Raw genomic sequence first — 19,894 nt, 5'->3', positions numbered from 1 at the left:
TAATAATAACTAGAAAAATTTGCATTTCCTGCGAAATGCCGTGAAGAATGCAGATAGCTGCATGGTTGAAGCAAAAGATGCAGAAGATCTTTGAAGAAGAGAAAAATAGCTGAAAAGCATCTTGAAGAAGTTGAAAAACTTGAAGAAGTTGAAAAATGTTGAAGAATATGAAAGAGTTGAAGAATTTGAACATGAAAGAACAATAGCTGAATTATTAGAAGAAGAAAAAACTGAGGGAAAGGCACCAAACATTCCTAACTCATTCTAAACACTGAATCGTTTAACAAAGCAGAAGTAGAATTTCAAACTTGAATATACTGTTGCCATATGTGGGCCTGCATTTCTAGGGAGTATAAGGGGTTTCGCCCCCATTGAAACGCATTGGATGTTTGACACCTCTACTAACTTGGAGATGCTTACGTGACGAGGCCAGAACTTATTGTGGAACATTCTGTATAAAGGAGGTACAGACTCTGTAAAGCAGAAGTTTGTCCGAGCGTCCTAGAGCTACTTCCCAATTAGCAACATGCTAACCATTAGCCGCTAAACATGGTTGTGCTCAGGATCCACCGGGTGATTGTACTCTGTCAGTTTGGTCCAAATCCTGTACTGGGAAGTGCCTCAAATAGGGGTGCCAATACTAATGTCACCAAACGTGACCAAAGTTCATGGGAAAGCTTGGCCTCCTTTAGCAACTCAGCCTCACCCACATCTGGGCCCAGAACTCAATATTTGACCCAAAATGGTCAGTAGTGCCATTTCCCACAGGTGGGTGGTGCTGTATTGGCCAATTGGGTCGTGTCTGGGCATCATGCCAGGTCCTGTTGGAAGCAAAGGCCCAATAGGAAAGCATGTCAAATCCAAAATGGATAGAAAAATGACACATAGCTGAAAGTCACTTGAAAATTTTAAAATGTCAAGAGGAAGTGACTGTGCGAATTTCAGATTCCTACATTTAATCACAGCAAACTGCGGTGAGCGTCGAAAGGTTGCCATTGTATCTCAATTGATCCTCTCCCTCTGGCCCTCAGAGTCCGTCGTCATGGAAACTCACTCACACACCTGCAGCGGCCAATCTACCCAAGTGCAGAGACTTTGCTCACAATAAGTCCCATTGGATTATAATGGAGAACTTTGCCCCGAACAACGCTTCATATCTCCTGATCCCTAAATGGTAGAGACGTAATTTTTTCTGCGTTTCTTTTTTAACGGATAGGGGAAGAAGGACTTGCTATCGGTTTTTGCTGGAAATATTTTAATAAAGGCGTAAAAAATTATGATCTAAAGGACATTTTTAAGAAATTTTCCAAATCCTCTAAAAACGGTCCCGAACCAATCACTCTAGCTGAAAAAGTATAAGAGATATCAAATTAATTCTTTCACTGTGAGTATCAGCAGGCTTTTTGAGGACTATGTTGCTCATTTTTTATGTTTGTACAAAAATCTGTGTAGGCACAGCGACGATTTTGTAAAAAAGTGGATCATGTGGAACAATGCAGCTCTAAAGCATTTTCAGGATTTTTGCACATTCGCTACTCCCGAACAAATTGTTCCTGCGGAAAAAACCGTAACAGTTATCCACAAAATTCATTTTTTGTGAGTGCCCAGAAGGGTCGGGACATTCCTATGTGAAAGTCTCATGCCTGTACATCAAACGGTTTTAGGAGTAGCGACGATGTGAAAACGTTCTGTGATGTTTTGGATTTTCAGACGTCATTTTTCAAAACCGCTCCATAGGAAATGAATGGGGGAGGTTTCGGGTTTGTGTCGCTCTGAGGTGATTTGCGAAAAATCTATAAATGCTACACAAATGAGGGTTACATTTCCTGAATCCAGACAAAAATTCCTACGTTTTTGATGTATAATTCATGTGGATAGGTTGAAAATTGAGCGAGTGAGAAGAAGTTGTTCGGAAGAAGAAGAATTTGTTGAATTTCTAGAGTGCGCACTCTATTAACTGCCTCCTTGACGACCATAGCAACGCATGTTATTTGCTGAATTTCTTGAAAAGCCAAAATTCTTTTAAGGAGGGTACTATATGACAATGGTAAAAGATATGAAAAAGCTGAAATATATCATAATAGCTGAAAGATATCACTACATTTTAAAAGTTGAATGACGTTTCTAGCTGAAAGTAGGCTGAAGCAGTAAGCTGTCAAAAAGCAGCTGAAATGAGCGGAATTTTAGTGAATTACATTAATTTCCTATGGGAGAAAAAAGCTGAAAATTTGCAGAAAAAGCTGAATATTTTAAAAGTTGAAGAGTTAAAAGTACAAAAAGACATAGCCATCCATTCCAGAAGAAGCTGAATAGTTTAAAAGTTGAATGGTTGAAATGGGAGAAAAATTGTAGGAGGAGAAGCGAAGCAAAGTTTAAACAGTAAAAACGCATTTGGAAGAATAAACGGGAATAATAAAGAATAAAGAGAAACAGGATCTCAAGAACTGTGAATGCCTACTGCATTCACAGTAATAAAGAATAAAGAGAAACAGGATCTCAAGAACTGTGAATGCCTACTGCATTCACAGTAATAATAACTAGAAAAATTTGCATTTCCTGCGAAAATGCACTGTGAATGCAGATAGCTGAATGATTAAGCAAAAGATGCAGAAGATCTTTGAAGAAGAGAAAAAATAGCTGAAAAGCATTGAAGAAGTTGAAAAGTTGAAGAAGTTGAAAAAGTTGAAGAATTTGAACATGAAAGAACAATAGCTGAATGATTAGAAGAAGAAAAAACTGAGGGAAAGGCACCAAACATTTCCTAACTCATTCTAAACACTGAATCGTTTAACAAAGCAGAAGTAGAATTTCAAACTTGAATATACTGTAGCCATATTGTGGGCCTGCATTTCTAGGGAGTATAAGGGGTTTCGCCCCCCATTGAAAAAGCATTGGATGTTTGACACCTCCTAACTTGGAGATGCTTTACATGACGAGGCCCAAACTTATTGTGGAGCATTCTGTATAAAGGAGGTACAGACTCTGTAAAGCAGAAGTTTGTCCGAGCTTCCTAGAGCTACTTCCAATTAGCAACATGCTAACCATTAGCCGCTAACATGGTTGTGCTCAGGATCACCGGGTGATTGTACTCTGTCAGTTTGGTCCAAATCCTGTACTGGGAAGTGCCTCAAAAAGGGGTGCCAATACTTAATGTCACCAAACGTGACCAAAGTTCATGGGTCAGATCCGCCTCCTTTAGCAACTCAGCCTCACCACATCTGGGCCCAGAACTCAATATTTGACCAAAATGGTCAGTAGCGCCATTTCCCACAGGTGGGTGGTGCTGTATTGGCCAATTGGGTCGTGTCTGGGCATCATGCCAGGTCCTGTTGGAAGCAAAGGCCCAATAGGAAAGCATGTGAAATCCAAAATGGGTTAGAAAAATGACACATAGCTGAAAGTCACTTGAAAATTTTAAAATGTCAAGAGGAAGTGACTGTGCGAATTTCAGATTCCTACATTGATCACAGCAACTGCGGTGAGCGTCGAAAGTTGCCATTGTATCTCAATTGATCCTCTCCCTCTGGCCCTCAGAGTTCCGTCGTCATGGAAACTCACTGACACACCTGCAGCGGCCAGTCTACCCAAGTGCAGAGACTTTGCTCACAATAAGTCCCATTGGATTATAATGGAGAACTTTGCCCCGAACAACGCTTCATATCTCCTGATCCCTAAATGGTAGAGACGTAATTTTTTCTGCGTTTAGTTCGAAACGGATAGGGGAAGAAGAAAAGCTATTGTTTTTTGCTGGAAAAAGTTTAATAAAGGCGTAAAAAATTATGATCTAAAGGGTTTTTTTAAGGAATTTGCAAAATCCTCTAAAAACAGTCCCGAACAAATCGCTCTAGCTGAAAAAGTATAAGAGATATCAAAACAATTATTTCACTATGAGTATCAGCAGGCTTTTGAGGACTATGTTGCTCATTTTTATGTTTGTACAAAAATCGGTGTAGGCACAGCGACGATGTAAAAAAGTGGATCATGTAGAACAATGCAGCTCTAAAGCATTTTCAGGATTTTGCACATTCGCTACTCCCGAACAAATTGTTCCTGCGGAAAAACCGTAACAGTTATCCACAAAATTCCTTTTTTGTGAGTGCCAGAAGGGTTGGGACATTCATATGTGAAAGTCTCATGCCTGTACATCAAACGGTTTAGGAGTAGCGACGATGCGAAAACGTGTGATGTTTTGGATTTTCAGACGTCAATTTTCAAAACCGCTCCATAGGAAATGAATGGGGGAGGTTTCGGGTTTGTGTCGCTCTGAGGTGATTTGCGAAAAATCTATAAATGCTACACCAATGAGGGTTACATTTCCTGATTCCAGACAAAAATTCCTACGTTTTGATGTATAATTTATGTGGATAGGTTGAAAATTGAGCGAGTGAGAAGAAGTTGTTCGGAGAAGAAGAATTTGTTGAATTTCTAGAGTGCGCACTCTATAACTGCCTCCTTGACGACCATAGCAACGCATGTTATTTGCTGAATTTCTTGAAAAGCCAAAATTATTTTAAGGAGGTACTATATGAAAATGGTAAAAGATATGAAAAAGCTGAAATAGACCATAATAGCTGAAAGATATCACTACATTTTAAAAGTTGAATGGCGTTTCTAGCTGAAAGTAGGCTGAAGCAGTAAGCTGTCAAAAAGCAGCTGAAATGAGCGGAATTTTAGTGAATTACATTCATTTCCTATGGGAGAAAAAAAGCTGAAAATTTGCAGAAAAAGCTGAATATTTTAAAAAGTTGAAGAGTTAAAAGTACAAAAAGACATAGCCATCCATTCCAGAAGAAGCTGAATAGTTTAAAAGTTGAATGGTTGAAATCGGAGAAAAATTGTAGGAGGAGAAGCGAATCAAACTTTAAACAGTAAAAACGCATTAGGAAGAATAAACACTAAGAAGAAGAAGAATAAAGAATAAAGAGAAACAGGATCTCAAGAACTGTGAATGCCTACTGCATTCACAGTAACTAGAAAAATTTGCATTTCCTGCGAAAATGCACTGTGAATGCAGATAGCTGAATGATTGAGCAAAAGATGCAGAAGATCTTTGAAGAAGAGAAAAAATTGCTGAAAAGCATTGAAGAAGTTGAAAAAGTTGAAGAAGTTGAAAAAGTTGAAGAATTTGAAAGAGTTGAAGAATTTGAACATGAAAGAACAATAGCTGAATGATTAGAAGAAGAAAAAACTGAGGGAAAGGCACCAAACATTTCCTAACTCATTCTAAACACTGAATCGTTTAACAAAGCAGAAGTAGAATTTCAAACTTGAATATACTGTGGCCATATTGTGGGGCTGCATTTCTAGGGAGTATAAGGGGTTTCGCCCCCCATTGAAAAAGCATTGGATGTTTGACACCTCCTAACTTGGAGATGCTTTACATGACGAGGCCCAAACTTATTGTGGAGCATTCTGTATAAAGGAGGTACAGACTCTGTAAAGCAGAAGTTTGTCCGAGCTTCCTAGAGCTACTTCCAATTAGCAACATGCTAACCATTAGCCGCTAACATGGTTGTGCTCAGGATCACCGGGTGATTGTACTCTGTCAGTTTGGTCCAAATCCTGTACTGGGAAGTGCCTCAAATAGGGGTGCCAATACTTAATGTCGCCAAACGTCACCAAAGTTCATGGGTCAGATTGGCCTCCTTTAGCAACTCAGCCTCACCACATCTGGGCCCAGAACTCAATATTTGAACAAAATGGCGTGTTGCGCCATTTCCCATAGGTGGGTGGTGCTGTATTGGCCAATTGGGTCGTGTCTGGGCATCATGCCAGGTCCTGTTGGAAGCAAAGGCCCAATAGGAAAGCATGTGAAATCCAAAACTGGACAAAAAAGTGACATATCGCTGAAAGTCACTTGAAAATTTTAAAATGTCAAGAGGAAGTGACTGTGCGAATTTCAGATTCCTACATTAATCACAGCAACTGCGGTGAGCGTCGAAAGTTTCCATTCTATCTCAATTGATCCTCTCCCTCTGGCCCTCAGAGTTCCATCGTCATGGAAACTCACTGACACACCTGCAGCGGGCGAGTCTACCGAAGTGCAGAGACTTTGCTCACAATAAGTCCCATTGGATTATAATGGAGAACTTTGCCCCGAACAACGCTTCATATCTCCTGATCCCTAAATGGTAGAGACGTAATTTTTTCTGCGTTTAGTTCGAAACGGATAGGGGAAGAAGAAAAGCTATCGTTTTTTGCTGGAAAAAGTTTAATAAAGGCGTAAAAAATTATGATCTAAAGGTGGTTTTTAAGGAATTTCCAAAATCCTCTAAAAACAGTCCCGAACAAATCGCTCTAGCTGAAAAAGTATAAGAGATATCAAAACAATTATTTCACTGTGAGTATCAGCAGGCTTTTGAGGACTATGTTGCTCATTTTTATGTTTGTCCAAAAATCGGTGTAGGCACAGCAACAATGTAAAAAAGTGGATCATTTGGGGTGATGGAGGTCCAAAGCGTCTTCAGGATTTTGCAAATTCGCTACTCCCGAACAAATTGTTCCTGCGGAAAAACCGTAACAGTTATCCACAAAATTTCTTTTTTGTGAGTGCCAGAAGGGTTGGGACATTCATATGTGAAAGTCTCATGCCTGTACATCAAACGGTTTAGGAGTAGCGACGATGCGAAAACGTGTGATGTTTTGGATTTTCAGACGTCATTTTTCAAAACCGCTCCATAGGAAATGAATGGGGGAGGTTTCGGGTTTGTGTCGCTCTGAGGTGATTTGCGAAAAATCTATAAATGCTACACCAATGAGGGTTACATTTCCTGAATCCAGACAAAAATTCCTACGTTTTGATGTATAATTTATGTGGATAGGTTGAAAATTGAGTGAGTGAGAAGAAGTTGTTCGGAGATGAAGAATTTGTTGAATTTCTAGAGTGCGCACTCTATAACTGCCTCCTTGACGACCATAGCAACGCATGTTATTTGCTGAATTTCTTGAAAAGCCAAAATTATTTTAAGGAGGTACTATATGAAAATGGTAAAAGATATGAAAAAGCTGAAATAGACCATAATAGCTGAAAGATATCACTACATTTTAAAAGTTGAATGGCGTTTCTAGCTGAAAGTAGGCTGAAGCAGTAAGCTGTCAAAAAGCAGCTGAAATGAGCGGAATTTTAGTGAATTACATTCATTTCCTATGGGAGAAAAAAAGCTGAAAATTTGCAGAAAAAGCTGAATATTTTAAAAAGTTGAAGAGTTAAAAGTACAAAAAGACATAGCCATCCATTCCAGAAGAAGCTGAATAGTTTAAAAGTTGAATGGTTGAAATCGGAGAAAAATTGTAGGAGGAGAAGCGAAGCAAAGTTTAAACAGTAAAAACGCATTTGGAAGAATAAACAGGAATAATAATAAAGAATAAAGAGAAACAGGATCTCAAGAACTGTGAATGCCTACTGCATTCACAGTAATAATAAAGAATAAAGAGAAACAGGATCTCAAGAACTGTGAATGCCTACTGCATTCACAGTAATGAACTACCCTATATGACTTTCTTATTACGACCAACTGCTTTGATGTTTTTCAGTCCGGTTTCCGTGCTCACCACAGTACAGAGATTGCCCTCGATCCATGTGAATCCAGACTGTGGAAGAACCACAGAGCTAGTTCAGTTGGACCTCAGTGCAGCATTTGACACTGTTGACCATGACTTGTTATTAAAGCAACTGGAGAGCTGGGTCGAACTCTCTTGTACAGCATTCAGTCGTGATCAGGCCTGAAATCTGGGTATAGTGATGGACTCAGACCTGAATATTCAAGGACACATAAAGACAGTTACAAAGTCAGCCTTCTATCACCTGAAGAACATTTCCATGATTATAGGACTGATGTCTCAAAGAGATCTAGAGGAACTCATCCATACATTTAGGTTTAGTTGCATTGATTACTGCAACGGTGTATTCACAGGCCTGCCCAAAAAAGTCGATCAGACAGCTGCAGCTGATCCAGAACGCTGCTGCTCATGTTCCCACTAAAACCAGGAAGATTGAGCACATCACTCCAGTTCTAAAGTCCTTACACCGGCTCCCTGTAGCTCAGAGAATAGACTTTAAAATACTTCTGTTAGTTTATGAATCACTGAATGGCTTAGCACCAAAATACATTAAAGACCAGTTGTTGCTGTATCAACCCTCCAGACCACTCAGGTCTTCTGGTTCTGGTCTACTCTGCAGAACCAGAACCAGAACCAAATACGGAGAAGCAGCACTTGGTTCCTGTGCTCCACAAATCTGAAACAAACTTCCGGAAAACTGCAAAACAGTCGAAACACTGGGTTCCCCTAAATCAAGACTGAAAACCCACCTGTTGAGAGTTCCTTTCGACCCATAATAACAGGAACATTGACCAACATATTTGATGTGTATTGATGTTTTCACTTGATACAATTTATTGTTTGTTACTGGTCAACCAGTGACCATTTCAATGTGTTTGTCCATTCATCCATTGCCTTCCGGTTATCCGGGTTTGGGTGGCGGGGGTAGCAGCTTCAGTAGGGAGGCCCAGACGTCCCTCTCCCCAGCCACTTGAGCCAGGTCCTCAGGAGGAATCCCAAGGCGTTCCCAGGCCAGCAGAGACACATAGTCCCTCCAGAGTGTCCTGGGTCTTCCCCTGGGTCCTCCTCCCTGGTGGGACGTGCCCGGAACACCTCACCAGGGAGGCGTCCAGGAAGCATCCTGACCAGATGTCCGAGCCACCTCAACTGGCTCCTCTCTATGTGGAGGAGCAGCGGCTCTACTCTGAGTCCTCCCCGGATGACTGAGCTCCTCACCCTATCTCTAAGGGAGAGCCCAGACACACTACGGAGAAAACTCATTTCAGCCGCTTGTATCCGGGATCTCGTTCTTTCTGTCATGACCCAAAGCTCGTGACCATAGATGAGGGTAGGAACGTAGATCGACGGGTAAATCGAGAGCTTCGCCTTTTGGCTCAGCTCTCTCTTCACCACAACGGATCGGTACAGCGCCCGCTTCACAGCAGACGCTGCACCAATCCGCCTGTCGATCTCCCGCTCCATCCTCCCCTCATTCGTGAACAAGACCCTGAGATACTTGAACTCCTCCACTAGGGGCAGTACATCCTCCCCAACCTGAAGGAGGCACTCTACCCTTTTCCGGCTCAAGACCATGGTCTCAGATTTGGAGGCACTGATTCTCAGTTCCAATAGGACCACGTCATCCGCGAATAGCAGAGACGCAATCCTAAGGCCACCAAAACGCATCCCCAAAACGGGGAAATCAATGTGTTTATGTTTTTTATGTTTTCATGATGTAAAGCACGTTCAACTGCCTAATTGATTAAATGTGCTATAGAAATAAACTTCACTTGACCCCATAGGCCTTGCCGCCCTGATCAGAAAGCTGTTCTGTCCATACCAAAAACCATCGCTTGATCTATGGGTGAGTTCTGTGTGCTCTTTTCTTTATTTAGCTGTTTACTGTTTCTTCAGAGGGAACTAGTTGTCTCCATTGAACCTGTCTGTCTGTAATTGGCTTGATGTCTTGTATTTGATTGTATCAAATGTATATCTGTGAACTGTATGTATTTGTTGTGTGGCTGGAAGTTCTGAGGGCTGTCATCTGTGTCTTCTCACCACTGGTCCTCTGGGTGCTTCTATATAACTTTGCGTCTGTTTGAAATTAAAGTTGGCTCCAGATGCTTTGGACACTTTGGCTAAGATGGTTTCTGGCTCCACATCCTCCTCCGTACGGGCATTTATCGTCACATGGGCTCCCTAAGATCAAAGAAATCAAGATATTAGAGGGAAGCTGACATACGAACTTTAATGGCTGCTTTGCCATTGACTCACAGTATAACAAAATTGGACATACCTTCAAAAAATTTGCTATGGAGGTCAGATGGTTGGCATACATTCCTTTACGAAAGTCCTTCACACCTTCACCAGTCTACATACACAGAGATTCATAAACAATGTGTTTTTAATTAGCTTATGCCTTGTTATTGACAGCAACAAAGTGAAAATATATTTCACAATATTTGGTTAATTAACTGAAAAGCTAAATAGGAGCTTTAGAAATCTTGTCTTGCAAAGGGTTAGGCTCAAAACTATTGATCAAAAGGTATTTCCTTTACACTGTTCTTCAAGTTTGAGCTTTTTGTCTCACTTTTTAGCTTTTTGGCTCATGGAACAAATTTGAATCTCAGACAAGTAAAAACTAAACAAATAGTTTGGGCTTCTGAGTCCAGTTTCCAGGCCTGATCTCTGTAGGATCAACAATGATTTAAATAGAACTTGTCTGACAAAAGGAAGTGTGCTTGAAGAACTCAAAGAACAACATATTCATTCAAAGAACTTGAAGAACAGATATGTTGGCATCTATCAGTCTGGAAAGTCCATCCATCGTCTTCCATTTATCCGAGATTGGATTTCTAGGGCACCAGGTCCAGATGGGAAACCCAGACTTCCCTCTCCCTAGCAACATCCTCCAGCTCATTGGGATCCTTGGAAGAATCCCAAGGTTTTTCCAGTTCAGACAGGATGTATAGCCCCTTTAGAGGGTTTTGGATCTTCTCCCAGTTGATGGGCTGGAATATCTTCAAAGGGAGGCACCCAGAGAACATCCTGATCAGATGTCCAAACCACCTCAACTGGCTCCTTTCGGCGCGGAGAAGCGGTGGCTCCACTTTGAGCACCGCCCGATAACAGAGCTCCTCACCCTATCTATAAGTCTGAGTCTGGCCACCCTCCAGAGGAAGCTCATTTCAGCCGCTTGTATCAGTAATCATCTCCTTTTGGTCACGATCCAGACCTCATGAAAATAGGTGAATGTCGGAACGTAGGCCAGAATCCCCCCTGGGGATAAAAGGAAGAGTTGCAGGAAATGGGCGGGGAGAAACCAGCATAGCTGGAGGAGAAAGTGCAAACCCGCCTTTCCATCCATCACCATGGGGAATGTAAAATCACTCACAAAGTGAAGGAATTAGCAGCGCTAACCAGGCAGTGAGGAAAAAAAGCAATATTTGCACCAAAACTGACTGAAGCCCAGGATGTTTTCTGAACAGCTTCGGATTTCACAAAAGAAGACATTTAGGTCTATTAAAGAAATACATTAAGTTCCACAATGACATTAGATTCAACTACTTTATTTAAAAAAAATTAAAAAGTTCTGTTATATTCCATATAATCACTACTTGCTGTACCATAACCTGACAATGACTAAAAAGAAAAACAAGACAGCAAAAAAATTGTTATTTGCATAACTGTCTGTCCTTTAATGGCTGCTCCGTCCAGGCTGACGGCCCGCCTCGTTCATCACCCAAAAAGTTGCACTGAACGCCTCTAGGGCTACAAAAGGGGACACGGCTCAATTCAGAGGAGCCATAGAGCCAACCGGGGAGTGGGCGCCTGGGGCATGTGGCGCATAGGAGGAGATGAATTACAGCTGATCACTTATTCACTCAGGAAGACGTGAGATGGAGGTTTACTCTAACAGCATCGGCAGGGTCGCCATGAGGAACGATGAGCAGAGGGACTCTCACCTGAGTAACAGCTTCTGGCCATGACAGAAAACAGTACAAACCCTCTCTGGGAGCTTCTAGCTGGATTTGTATCATAATGTGAAAATATATCTGGTCCTTAGTTCAGTCAACATTAAAGCATTCTTAAAGCTAAACACATATTGTCTGTGCTGATTCTAAATGTACAGCTCAGGGTTGTTTAAAGATGCCGAATCAAAAAGAAATAATTAATATTAATAAATCACAAATGTACCATTAATTAGTTAACGGTTTTATTTTTCTGAATATTATGTGGAATATGTAATGTTATGTAAACTAAACTGATTAAACAAGGATACAGTTTTATTCAAAGTAAAACATAGTTATCAATTTATGCATGCAGAAATAGTAATACTGATAACAGGACAAAAGATGTGTGTGTGTGAGCGACAGACACTCACCCAGTTTATGAGGACATATTTAGGCAGGCCAGAATTAGGGTCTGAGACTCGACAGAAGGCATACATGACCTTCCCACTGTTCAGTTCCTCCACCAACTCCTCCAGCCCCCCATCTGAAAACACACACACGGGGAATATGAATATCAATGCATTATTTAACTTGCCCTCATGTTTCTCTGATGCAACATAGAATTTCTGATGTATTCATAGAATAATCTTTTTTTTTCTATTTAAGATCAAATTTTTTTGACAATTCCCTTTTATAGGGAAGTTTGGCATGCCTAAATTTTTCTGCCACCCCGTCGAAAAAACGCAAACATTGCCTTTCAATAGGTGTGCCTTTAAAAGACTTGGATTAGAATAATTATTTTTAGTCTGAGACCATGGTTCCCAACCGGAATACGGTAGACTGATCCTTCTTAATTGCCAGACAGCCTTTGCCTTAAAAGGAATTCAATGATCCTGGTATTTTGTTCATGGGTGATGGTAGCATGGAGAAGTAGATGGATAAAGGGATTGGAGCTTCGTCTGCAGTAACGTGGGTGCTGCTGTTGTCATGGTCTGTCATTGGTTTGGAGAAGGACCTGGGTGCAGGAAGTGACTGGCAAAGCGTTCTTTAATAATAGAAAGGATGTAGAACAAAGATAACAAGGTATAGATCACAGTCAGAGAAAAAGGCAGACTTGAACAGAACAACTATAAAGAAGTCGAAGGAGGGAGTCTAGTTACCCTGGGAGGCCACTGGACTTTTCGCCATTGGAAAATGATTATTACTGAACTTAGAGAAATACATGCACATGCACAAAGAACAGAAAACAAGGAATAAACTAATAAGCATTACCTGATAGCAGATAATAATGGTAATAAAGTAAAAAACCTTGATGTTATTTTTGAACAGGACGTGTCCAGGGTTTCCTTTATTCGCCGGCGGATTATTGCCAAAATTAGAAATATTCTTTCCTGGAACGAAACTGCAAAACTGGTCCACAAACAAGCATTTGTTACTTCAAGGCTGGACTATTGTAATTATTTGCTTTCAGAAGGTCCACAAAATTCTTTTCAAAATCAACAAGCGGGATCATATTTCTTCAATTTTAGCTTTCCTTCATTGGCTTCCTGTTAAATCAAGAATAGAATTTAAAATTCTCCTTCTAACGTATAAAGCCCTTAATAATCTAGCTCCATCATATATCAGAGCTCTGATTACCCTGTATGTTCCTAACAGAGCACTTCGCTCTCAGACTGCAGGTCTGCTGGTGGTTCCTAGAGTCTCTAAAAGTAGAATGGGAGGCAGATCCTTTAGCTATCAGTATCATAGTCTTGGACATTTTGGACTAATTGGTTCCACTCCCATCTGTCACCATCCCATCAGCTCAGTCCACTCCTCTGTCACCAGCTACCAGTCATCAGCTCAGACCAGTTCCACCTGCTGCCACTACTTAGTCCCAACTCTGCTCACCTCTTCCCCTGTCCTCATATACCTGCCTGACCTACCCACTCACTGCCAGATCGTCTTGTCTCCTGTCATTCGCTCTGCCGTCACAACGCTCCCAGTTCTGCGTGCTCAACCTGCTGGACGTGGAAACTCTGCCTGTGTTCAGCCCTCACTGAAGAAGGTTTCCAGTGTCTGCATTTTCCTTATGGTTAAAGGGAAGTCTTCCTCTCCACCATCACTTCATGCATGCTCGGTATGAGGGATTTCTGCAAAGCCATCAACAATGCAGACGACCGTCCACTGTGGCTCTACGCTCTTTCAGGGGGAGTGAATCCTGCTTGTAAAGATTCAATCTGCTGGGTTTCCTTAGATAGGAAACTTTTTGACCAATCTGATTTGATTGAATTTGAAAGCGGTTTGAGATAACGTGTTGTGAATTGGTGCTATATAAATAAAACTGAATTGAAGGAAATGAGGAGAAACCCAAAACCATCATGACAACGCTGGTCTGTTGTGATGAAAAGGGAGCTAAAGTGAAACTCAAGACAGTTGCATACAATTGTGATGTCTGGGATTCCCTCTTGGACCTGATGCCAAGGTGACTAAAACTCAGACATCTCAAAAAAAGGATGTATGGATTTCAGTCAGATGACTGCATGAGGAAATTTAACCATTGAACTGTGTCAGGTAAACCGCTGTGTTCTGAGAGTGGCATTGGCTGAATAACTAAGAGGACCAGCTATTATGGCATCGGGCTGTTGTCGGCGCTTCCAACAGACAGGTTCAGGCAGGTTTATGAGACCTGGCAGTAGGCTCAGACGCATACAAAGGGGAATGTAAATAACGAGATTTATGAGAAGCTGGCACATCTGGAAACGGCACAGCAGGGCATAATGGTGAATGAATGTCACAGTGTGTTGCAGGCAGTTTCTGGACCCGCTGAAAGTCAAACAAACAAGCATCAACAGGCTACTGGACACAGAGGGAACTGCAGATGCATTAGACTAAATGACCAGCTCTTACTGAATCCATATAGGATTTCCATGAGACTGGACTTTGGATGATGTCAGGTTTATATTGTTGATAATTGCAAGGCAGGCAAATGGGGCATAAAAAAGAAAGTGGTCTAATATCTGAACCAGCTGGTGCACGAGAGCGTCCACACGCATCATGGAGGTTCTTTCACTCAGAGCAGATCAGAGAAAGGAGGTTCAGCAAGACATCTGTGCCTCATGTGCAGACACAGGTATTAGTGTTCAGAACACGATGTGGGAGGACACGAAGCTTCCTCCAGGCCCCCGGGGGGGTGCTGACTGGTAACACTTGACTTATGATGCCGTCTGTTTTGGCCTCAGGGAGGCTTTCTCAATGCAAATCAATTCATCGGCAAAGTATTCATAGCCGTTGAACTTTTTCACATTTTGTCACAGTAAAAGCACAAACCTCAATGTATTTTTGTTGGGAATTATGTGACAGGCCAACGCTAGTATTGCATTATTGTGAAGTGGAATTTATTTATTTATTTTACAAAAATAAATATGTGGCATGCGGTGTTATTCTACCCCCTGAGTAAATACTTTCATAGAACCACCTTTCATAGGAATCACAGGTGCAAGTCCTTTTGTCCTGTGTCGGTTCATGAAGGACCCAAATGCAGGCAAACTGGTAGGTGCAAGGTTTTAATGACATCAAAAAAAAAAAACAACTTCCAGCAGGCACGAGGAACAGCGCAGGGGAAACTAACCATGAGAAAGAATGACAGAAACATCCAGCAGAACAATGGAGCAACAGGCAGAGTGAAGTCAACGGAGGAAACCAGTGAGGAACTACAGTGACCAGCAGGCCCGTCTGCTGAGGGGAGGTGTGGTGAATGACGTGAGCTGCAGGCGTGAGCACCTGAACCTCATACACCTGAGGATGGAGACACTTTTAGAGTACTGCCCGCCAGCTGAAAACTGTGTCCATTCTTACTGTAACTAGCTCAGGTTCAGTCGCGTTGGCTGAAGAGCATCTCTGGACATCAGTTTTTAAGACTTTCCACAGATTGTCGTCTGTATTTAGATCTGGGCTTTGCCAAGGTTTGCCAAGAATACATTTTGAACCAATGTTTACGGACCTGCTCCTGCTATAAAGTAAACCCTCCACCTAAGACTGAGGTGGTTTTCCTCTTGGATTGCCCTGGATCAAGCTCTGTCCACCTTCCTGTCAACTAGGACCAGCTTCCCCGCCCCTGCTAAAGATAAGTCTCCCTCTAGATTTCGTTTTACAACCTAACCCTGCTTCAATCTGACCCAAATTTAAGCAGGGTTAGGTTTCTTGGTCTTCATGATGCTGTTTTTTTTTTTTTCTCTATCAAACTTCTGAGGCTGGAAACAGAACAGCTGCAATTATATTGAATCATTATTGTAATTGAATCTAAATCTTATTTAGATTATTTTTTTCTTAACCAAAAATAAACCTGTACATTTAAAAAAATATATAATAATAATAATTTGGAGCACTGGATTTAACACAAAGTTATTCCACACTAACCGGATTTTTATTCCTGAAAAATATTTTAACGCCATTTACAATGAATCCCAACAGAACACATTGATGTTTTTGGCTGCGATAAGACAAAAAAAATCTTGGTGGCATAAATATTTTTTACAAGACGCTGTTCATACACCCGGATGGTCTGCAGGTGTCCCACACTGAGTTTATAATATAGTTTTGGACATACCGTCTTATTCAGGATGTTTTCATAGTGTGCTGTCTCTTTAAATGAAATAAGGCTGATAGCACACAACATGAAAGTGACATTACACCTTCAGAGACAGTCCCAGCAGTCAACACAGAAGCCATTTCTTATTGAAAACCTGAGCAACCCCACAATGAGTAGCTCTCACCTCCTGTCTCTGCCAGTCGAAGGTCATTGCTGTTCCCCTCATAGGTAAACAGAGCCCTGAAAGCAGCAAAAGCAGAAGCAGCAGGTGAAAACCAAAGAGCAAAATAAGGTCTGTCACTGCCGCTTTCAACAAAAGCAACTCACCAGTCTGTGGCCGACTTGGCATCCACCACTTGCTTATAGGCAGCCATCATAGCTGAGCCGTTCTTACTCAGGTTAACTGCCATCGTATTCAGGGTTTCAGGCTGCCGAGGAATCAGGTCCTGTCAGGAGACAGAGTCGAGTGGATTTCGAACTCCACAACTTATGAAAAGATTCAACTCTGGCCTTTGCGATCTTTCCAAACAGATTCTGATCTCCAACCAGTCAGGTTGGTGGATTTAAACCTGATGAGCCACATTTTTAAACAGGTTCCTCCCCTCTGACTGCCACACCTCCGCTCATCGACAGGTGACAAACAGGTCTCTTTTATTCCGGTCATTAGTTGATGTTTTCCTCACATGGAGTCAGCAGATACACACAGCAGATGTGCCACAGGCTGAAAGCAGAGCGGCCATGGCAGCCTGTGGGTAGGGGTCACCATGTGATTGGAGTGGAAGCGAAAAGTGCTGTGATTGGTCGCTCTGGTCTCCGTGAATACAAGGAACGGCAGTCCAAGAGACAAGTTTGGACAAAGGGCCTGATGTGTCTTGCATAAGATGTGGTGAGATGAGTGACACGTGTGGAGGGATGATCTTCACCGAGTTTGGAAATCAAGCAGATCTTGTCAATCGTGACACAAATCTGATATCCTGTTGCTCTCCGGTCAAAAGGTTCCCGCGCGTTTGTTTGGATTCATGTCCACCGTGCATTCTCGGTCATTAAGGTCACTAAGTTTTCTGCACCGTTTCGAGTGAAAGGGGGGGGGCTGGTCATTTAGGCCCATCTGCAAGTTTAGTGAGGTCGTCCAGCCGTTTTATGCTGACAGGGCATCGATTCCTAGTTCAGTCGTCCTGTGCTCCTCAAATAACGGCTGAGGATTCAAAGCCCCTTGCTAGTTTCCACCCATTGTCTCCCGTCAGGAAATGTACTTAAGAGACTAACAGTTAGTGATTAGATCAGTGTTCATGAGAGCAAACTGGCCTAAATGGCGATCAGAACCACAATAAATGGAAACAGGATGCAATATAAGATATCTGGAGGATAATACATTAGTAGGTTCCATTATAAGGGGGATTAGAGTATTGTATGTTTATTGTGTTAAATCTGTTTTGTCTCTATGGTTGAAATCATGTTCCCTTCTGCCTTCTCACTCCTACTCTTAAACCATAGTGTGACAGGACTTCAGCTCACCAATTGCTAAGATAACGCCGTCCCTCTGGGAAGACTTCCCAGAACGTCTAGAGTGTGCTTTTAAACTCGTCACGCACCGATTTTGGATGAGTCTGCTCATTCATCCCACACCTAATAATAAGAATTACTGTTAGAAATAAAAAGAACAGAGTACAATGTTCTTTATTGCAGTCACGAGTACAAGGAAATTGAAAAAAAGAAAAATGTAGAGCAGAAATAAGCTTTCTGGTCAGTGTATAGAGAAACAAATAAGTATGTAAAATAGAAAAGTAGAAGCAGTTTTTTCAAAAGTGTAAAATAAAAACACATTCATACTGATTGCACAATCCCATTATTGCATCCCGCATGTCTGTTTAACACAGTAAAGCAATGGAAAAACCCTGCATATTCCAGTGTCCCCCCAGCAGGGGGAGCTGTAGCACAGGTGGGAGCTCTAACAGCGGATGGAGCGCCTTTTCTACGTGAAGACTAATGATTTCACATTAGAAGTTGGTGTGAAACCTTCTCTCCAGACCCCCGGAGAGAGCCAGACATGAAACAGTTGTGTCCTCTCTGCTGATCAGAGGGGTTTTTGTCATCTGCAGTTCAACCCGTCGTACCTGCAGAGCAGCAGCAGCACGCATGCGTCACAGCGCTGAAAGGTTCACCAGCAGTGGAAACCAACCCTTTTAAAAATCACCGGGAATAACATCCTTATCTTCAAGTCAGCAGAACAGACTGTGGTCATACTAACAGAAGCTCAAACTCGCATCTAAAGAACGCTGCTTTTCAGAAATGGAACTCGGGGTTAGGTTTAGGCCTCCCCTGCATGTGGCAGGATTTAGTGTCTGGAAGTGAGGAAATATCACCTTTAGCTGTGAAGAATTAGGAGTTTTTCCTCAACGTTTAAATGCTTAGCAGGTTCTGGTTTCACCTTGGTTGCCGTGCCTGTCTTCCAACATGAGCCTGGCTGCAGCAGCAAACAAAAATCAGTCCATGAGCAGAAAGGAGCCGGTAAACGTGGACACAGAGCTTCTTCTTGACCTCCATACTGCCCTCTGGATCACTGGGTCTCTTCATAAGTTCCTATTCCAGGTTGTTTCTCTTTGTCAGGGACCTAAACTGGTTCTATTGCTGGACAAATCAAATGGATCATCATATAAATACAAATATAAAATATGAACAGATGAAGCAGCCGAGGCGTCTTACTCCGCCGTTCCCGCATCTTTCCCAGAATGCCTGCTTTCCTTCAGGACTGTGCTCCACTCGGTAGGTGGGTGACACGCATGGCTGCAGAATGTTGCTACTTCTGCTATGCCGCTCTTTGTCTTGCAGTGACCCAGATGGGGGGGGGAGGCTGTGAACGAATGTTGTCAGCAGTAAAGCTGCTTTTTATCAAATGCACCCCGTTGTTTATTAGCTGTGCCTTGCTGAAGGTGTGCAGCGTATCAGGGTACGCTCACCTGTGTGGAGTGCTTTTAAATCAAGGCGTACTCGGCACAGAGCCGCTGTTCTCCATCAGTTGGTTCTGATGTTGCTGGCTCAAACAGCCTCGTCCTGCAGCTCATCACCACAAAGCTGCCCATCTTTTCTCCCACAGCAATCAGGACTGAGGCAAACCACACCTTTGTGGAGTATCAATGGTGATCAGCATAAATCTAATCACAGGAGGACTCGTACATCATGCAGAGAAACGGGGACGTTTTTCTGTAGAGGCTATCCCACTGAAAGAACCAAACGTCAGAGGTGATGGGAGGGAGGATGGAGCTAAATAACAGTAGTCCTGGGGTGCAAGGTTCAATGGAGGATGCTTACATTTATTTATTTATTTATTTTTTTTGGGGGGGGGGGGGGGGGGGGGAGAGAGTAATTATTGCCATCAGAATTGGCAAATATTCAATTAACTAACTCAGTCACAATCAATAGTTCTTTCATTAGGTGAGCTTTTGCTATTTTTCGCTCTTCCTGTTGTCGCTGGCGCTGCTCGGCCCCTACCTCAAAAACTCAATATCCCTCTATAAGCACCTTACAGAGGTCCGTTCAACCAGTTTCCCTAAAGCAGGGAGAGTATGTCACAACTGCAGACCTACCAGAATGGCTGCCTGTCTAAACGGACAGGGCAGTCATGGAATAAAGCCTTTTACTGGCTGTAAGAGAGAGCAGGCCAGGGGTTCACCCTCCTGCGGGACAAAAACATAAATCCAAAGATACAATGGAATGGTTTATGTCGGATCAGGAGTGGCCTAGTCAAAGTCCAAACCTAAATCCAACTGGGAATTTGTGGAAAGACTTGAAAACTGAATACAGGTGTCAAGTTTCTGCAGGACTGTGATGCACT

The 19,894-nt window shown here is 42.2% G+C and overlaps 2 protein-coding genes across 2 annotated transcripts in view; one reads left to right on the top strand and one right to left on the bottom strand.

Annotated features, from left to right (window-relative positions):
* Positions 1–9,597: 9,597 nt before the first annotated feature.
* LOC118563971 (drebrin-like protein B) lies at positions 9,598–18,871 on the bottom strand (the record flags this gene model as incomplete). Its single annotated transcript, XM_036140537.1, is given in 6 exon segments — positions 9,598–9,738; positions 9,836–9,910; positions 11,924–12,036; positions 16,247–16,302; positions 16,390–16,508; positions 18,766–18,871. Coding segments are annotated over 5 exon segments (468 nt in total), but the record flags the coding sequence as incomplete, so codon positions are not given.
* The window catches only part of hpse (heparanase), a 32,106-nt gene continuing 30,939 nt past the window's right edge, over positions 18,728–19,894 (top strand). Inside the window, exon 1 of the mRNA XM_036140536.1 lies at positions 18,728–18,825. Coding sequence (XP_035996429.1) covers positions 18,743–18,825 — 83 coding nt within the window. The 5' untranslated portion in view covers positions 18,728–18,742. The remainder of the gene's footprint in view (positions 18,826–19,894) is intronic.

Source organism: Fundulus heteroclitus, chromosome 8 (assembly GCF_011125445.2).
Source record: "Fundulus heteroclitus isolate FHET01 chromosome 8, MU-UCD_Fhet_4.1, whole genome shotgun sequence".
Taxonomy (NCBI): Eukaryota; Metazoa; Chordata; class Actinopteri; order Cyprinodontiformes; family Fundulidae; genus Fundulus; species Fundulus heteroclitus.
The sequence above is the reverse complement of the archived record's forward strand: the minus strand, read 5'-3'. Positions and strand labels throughout refer to the sequence as shown.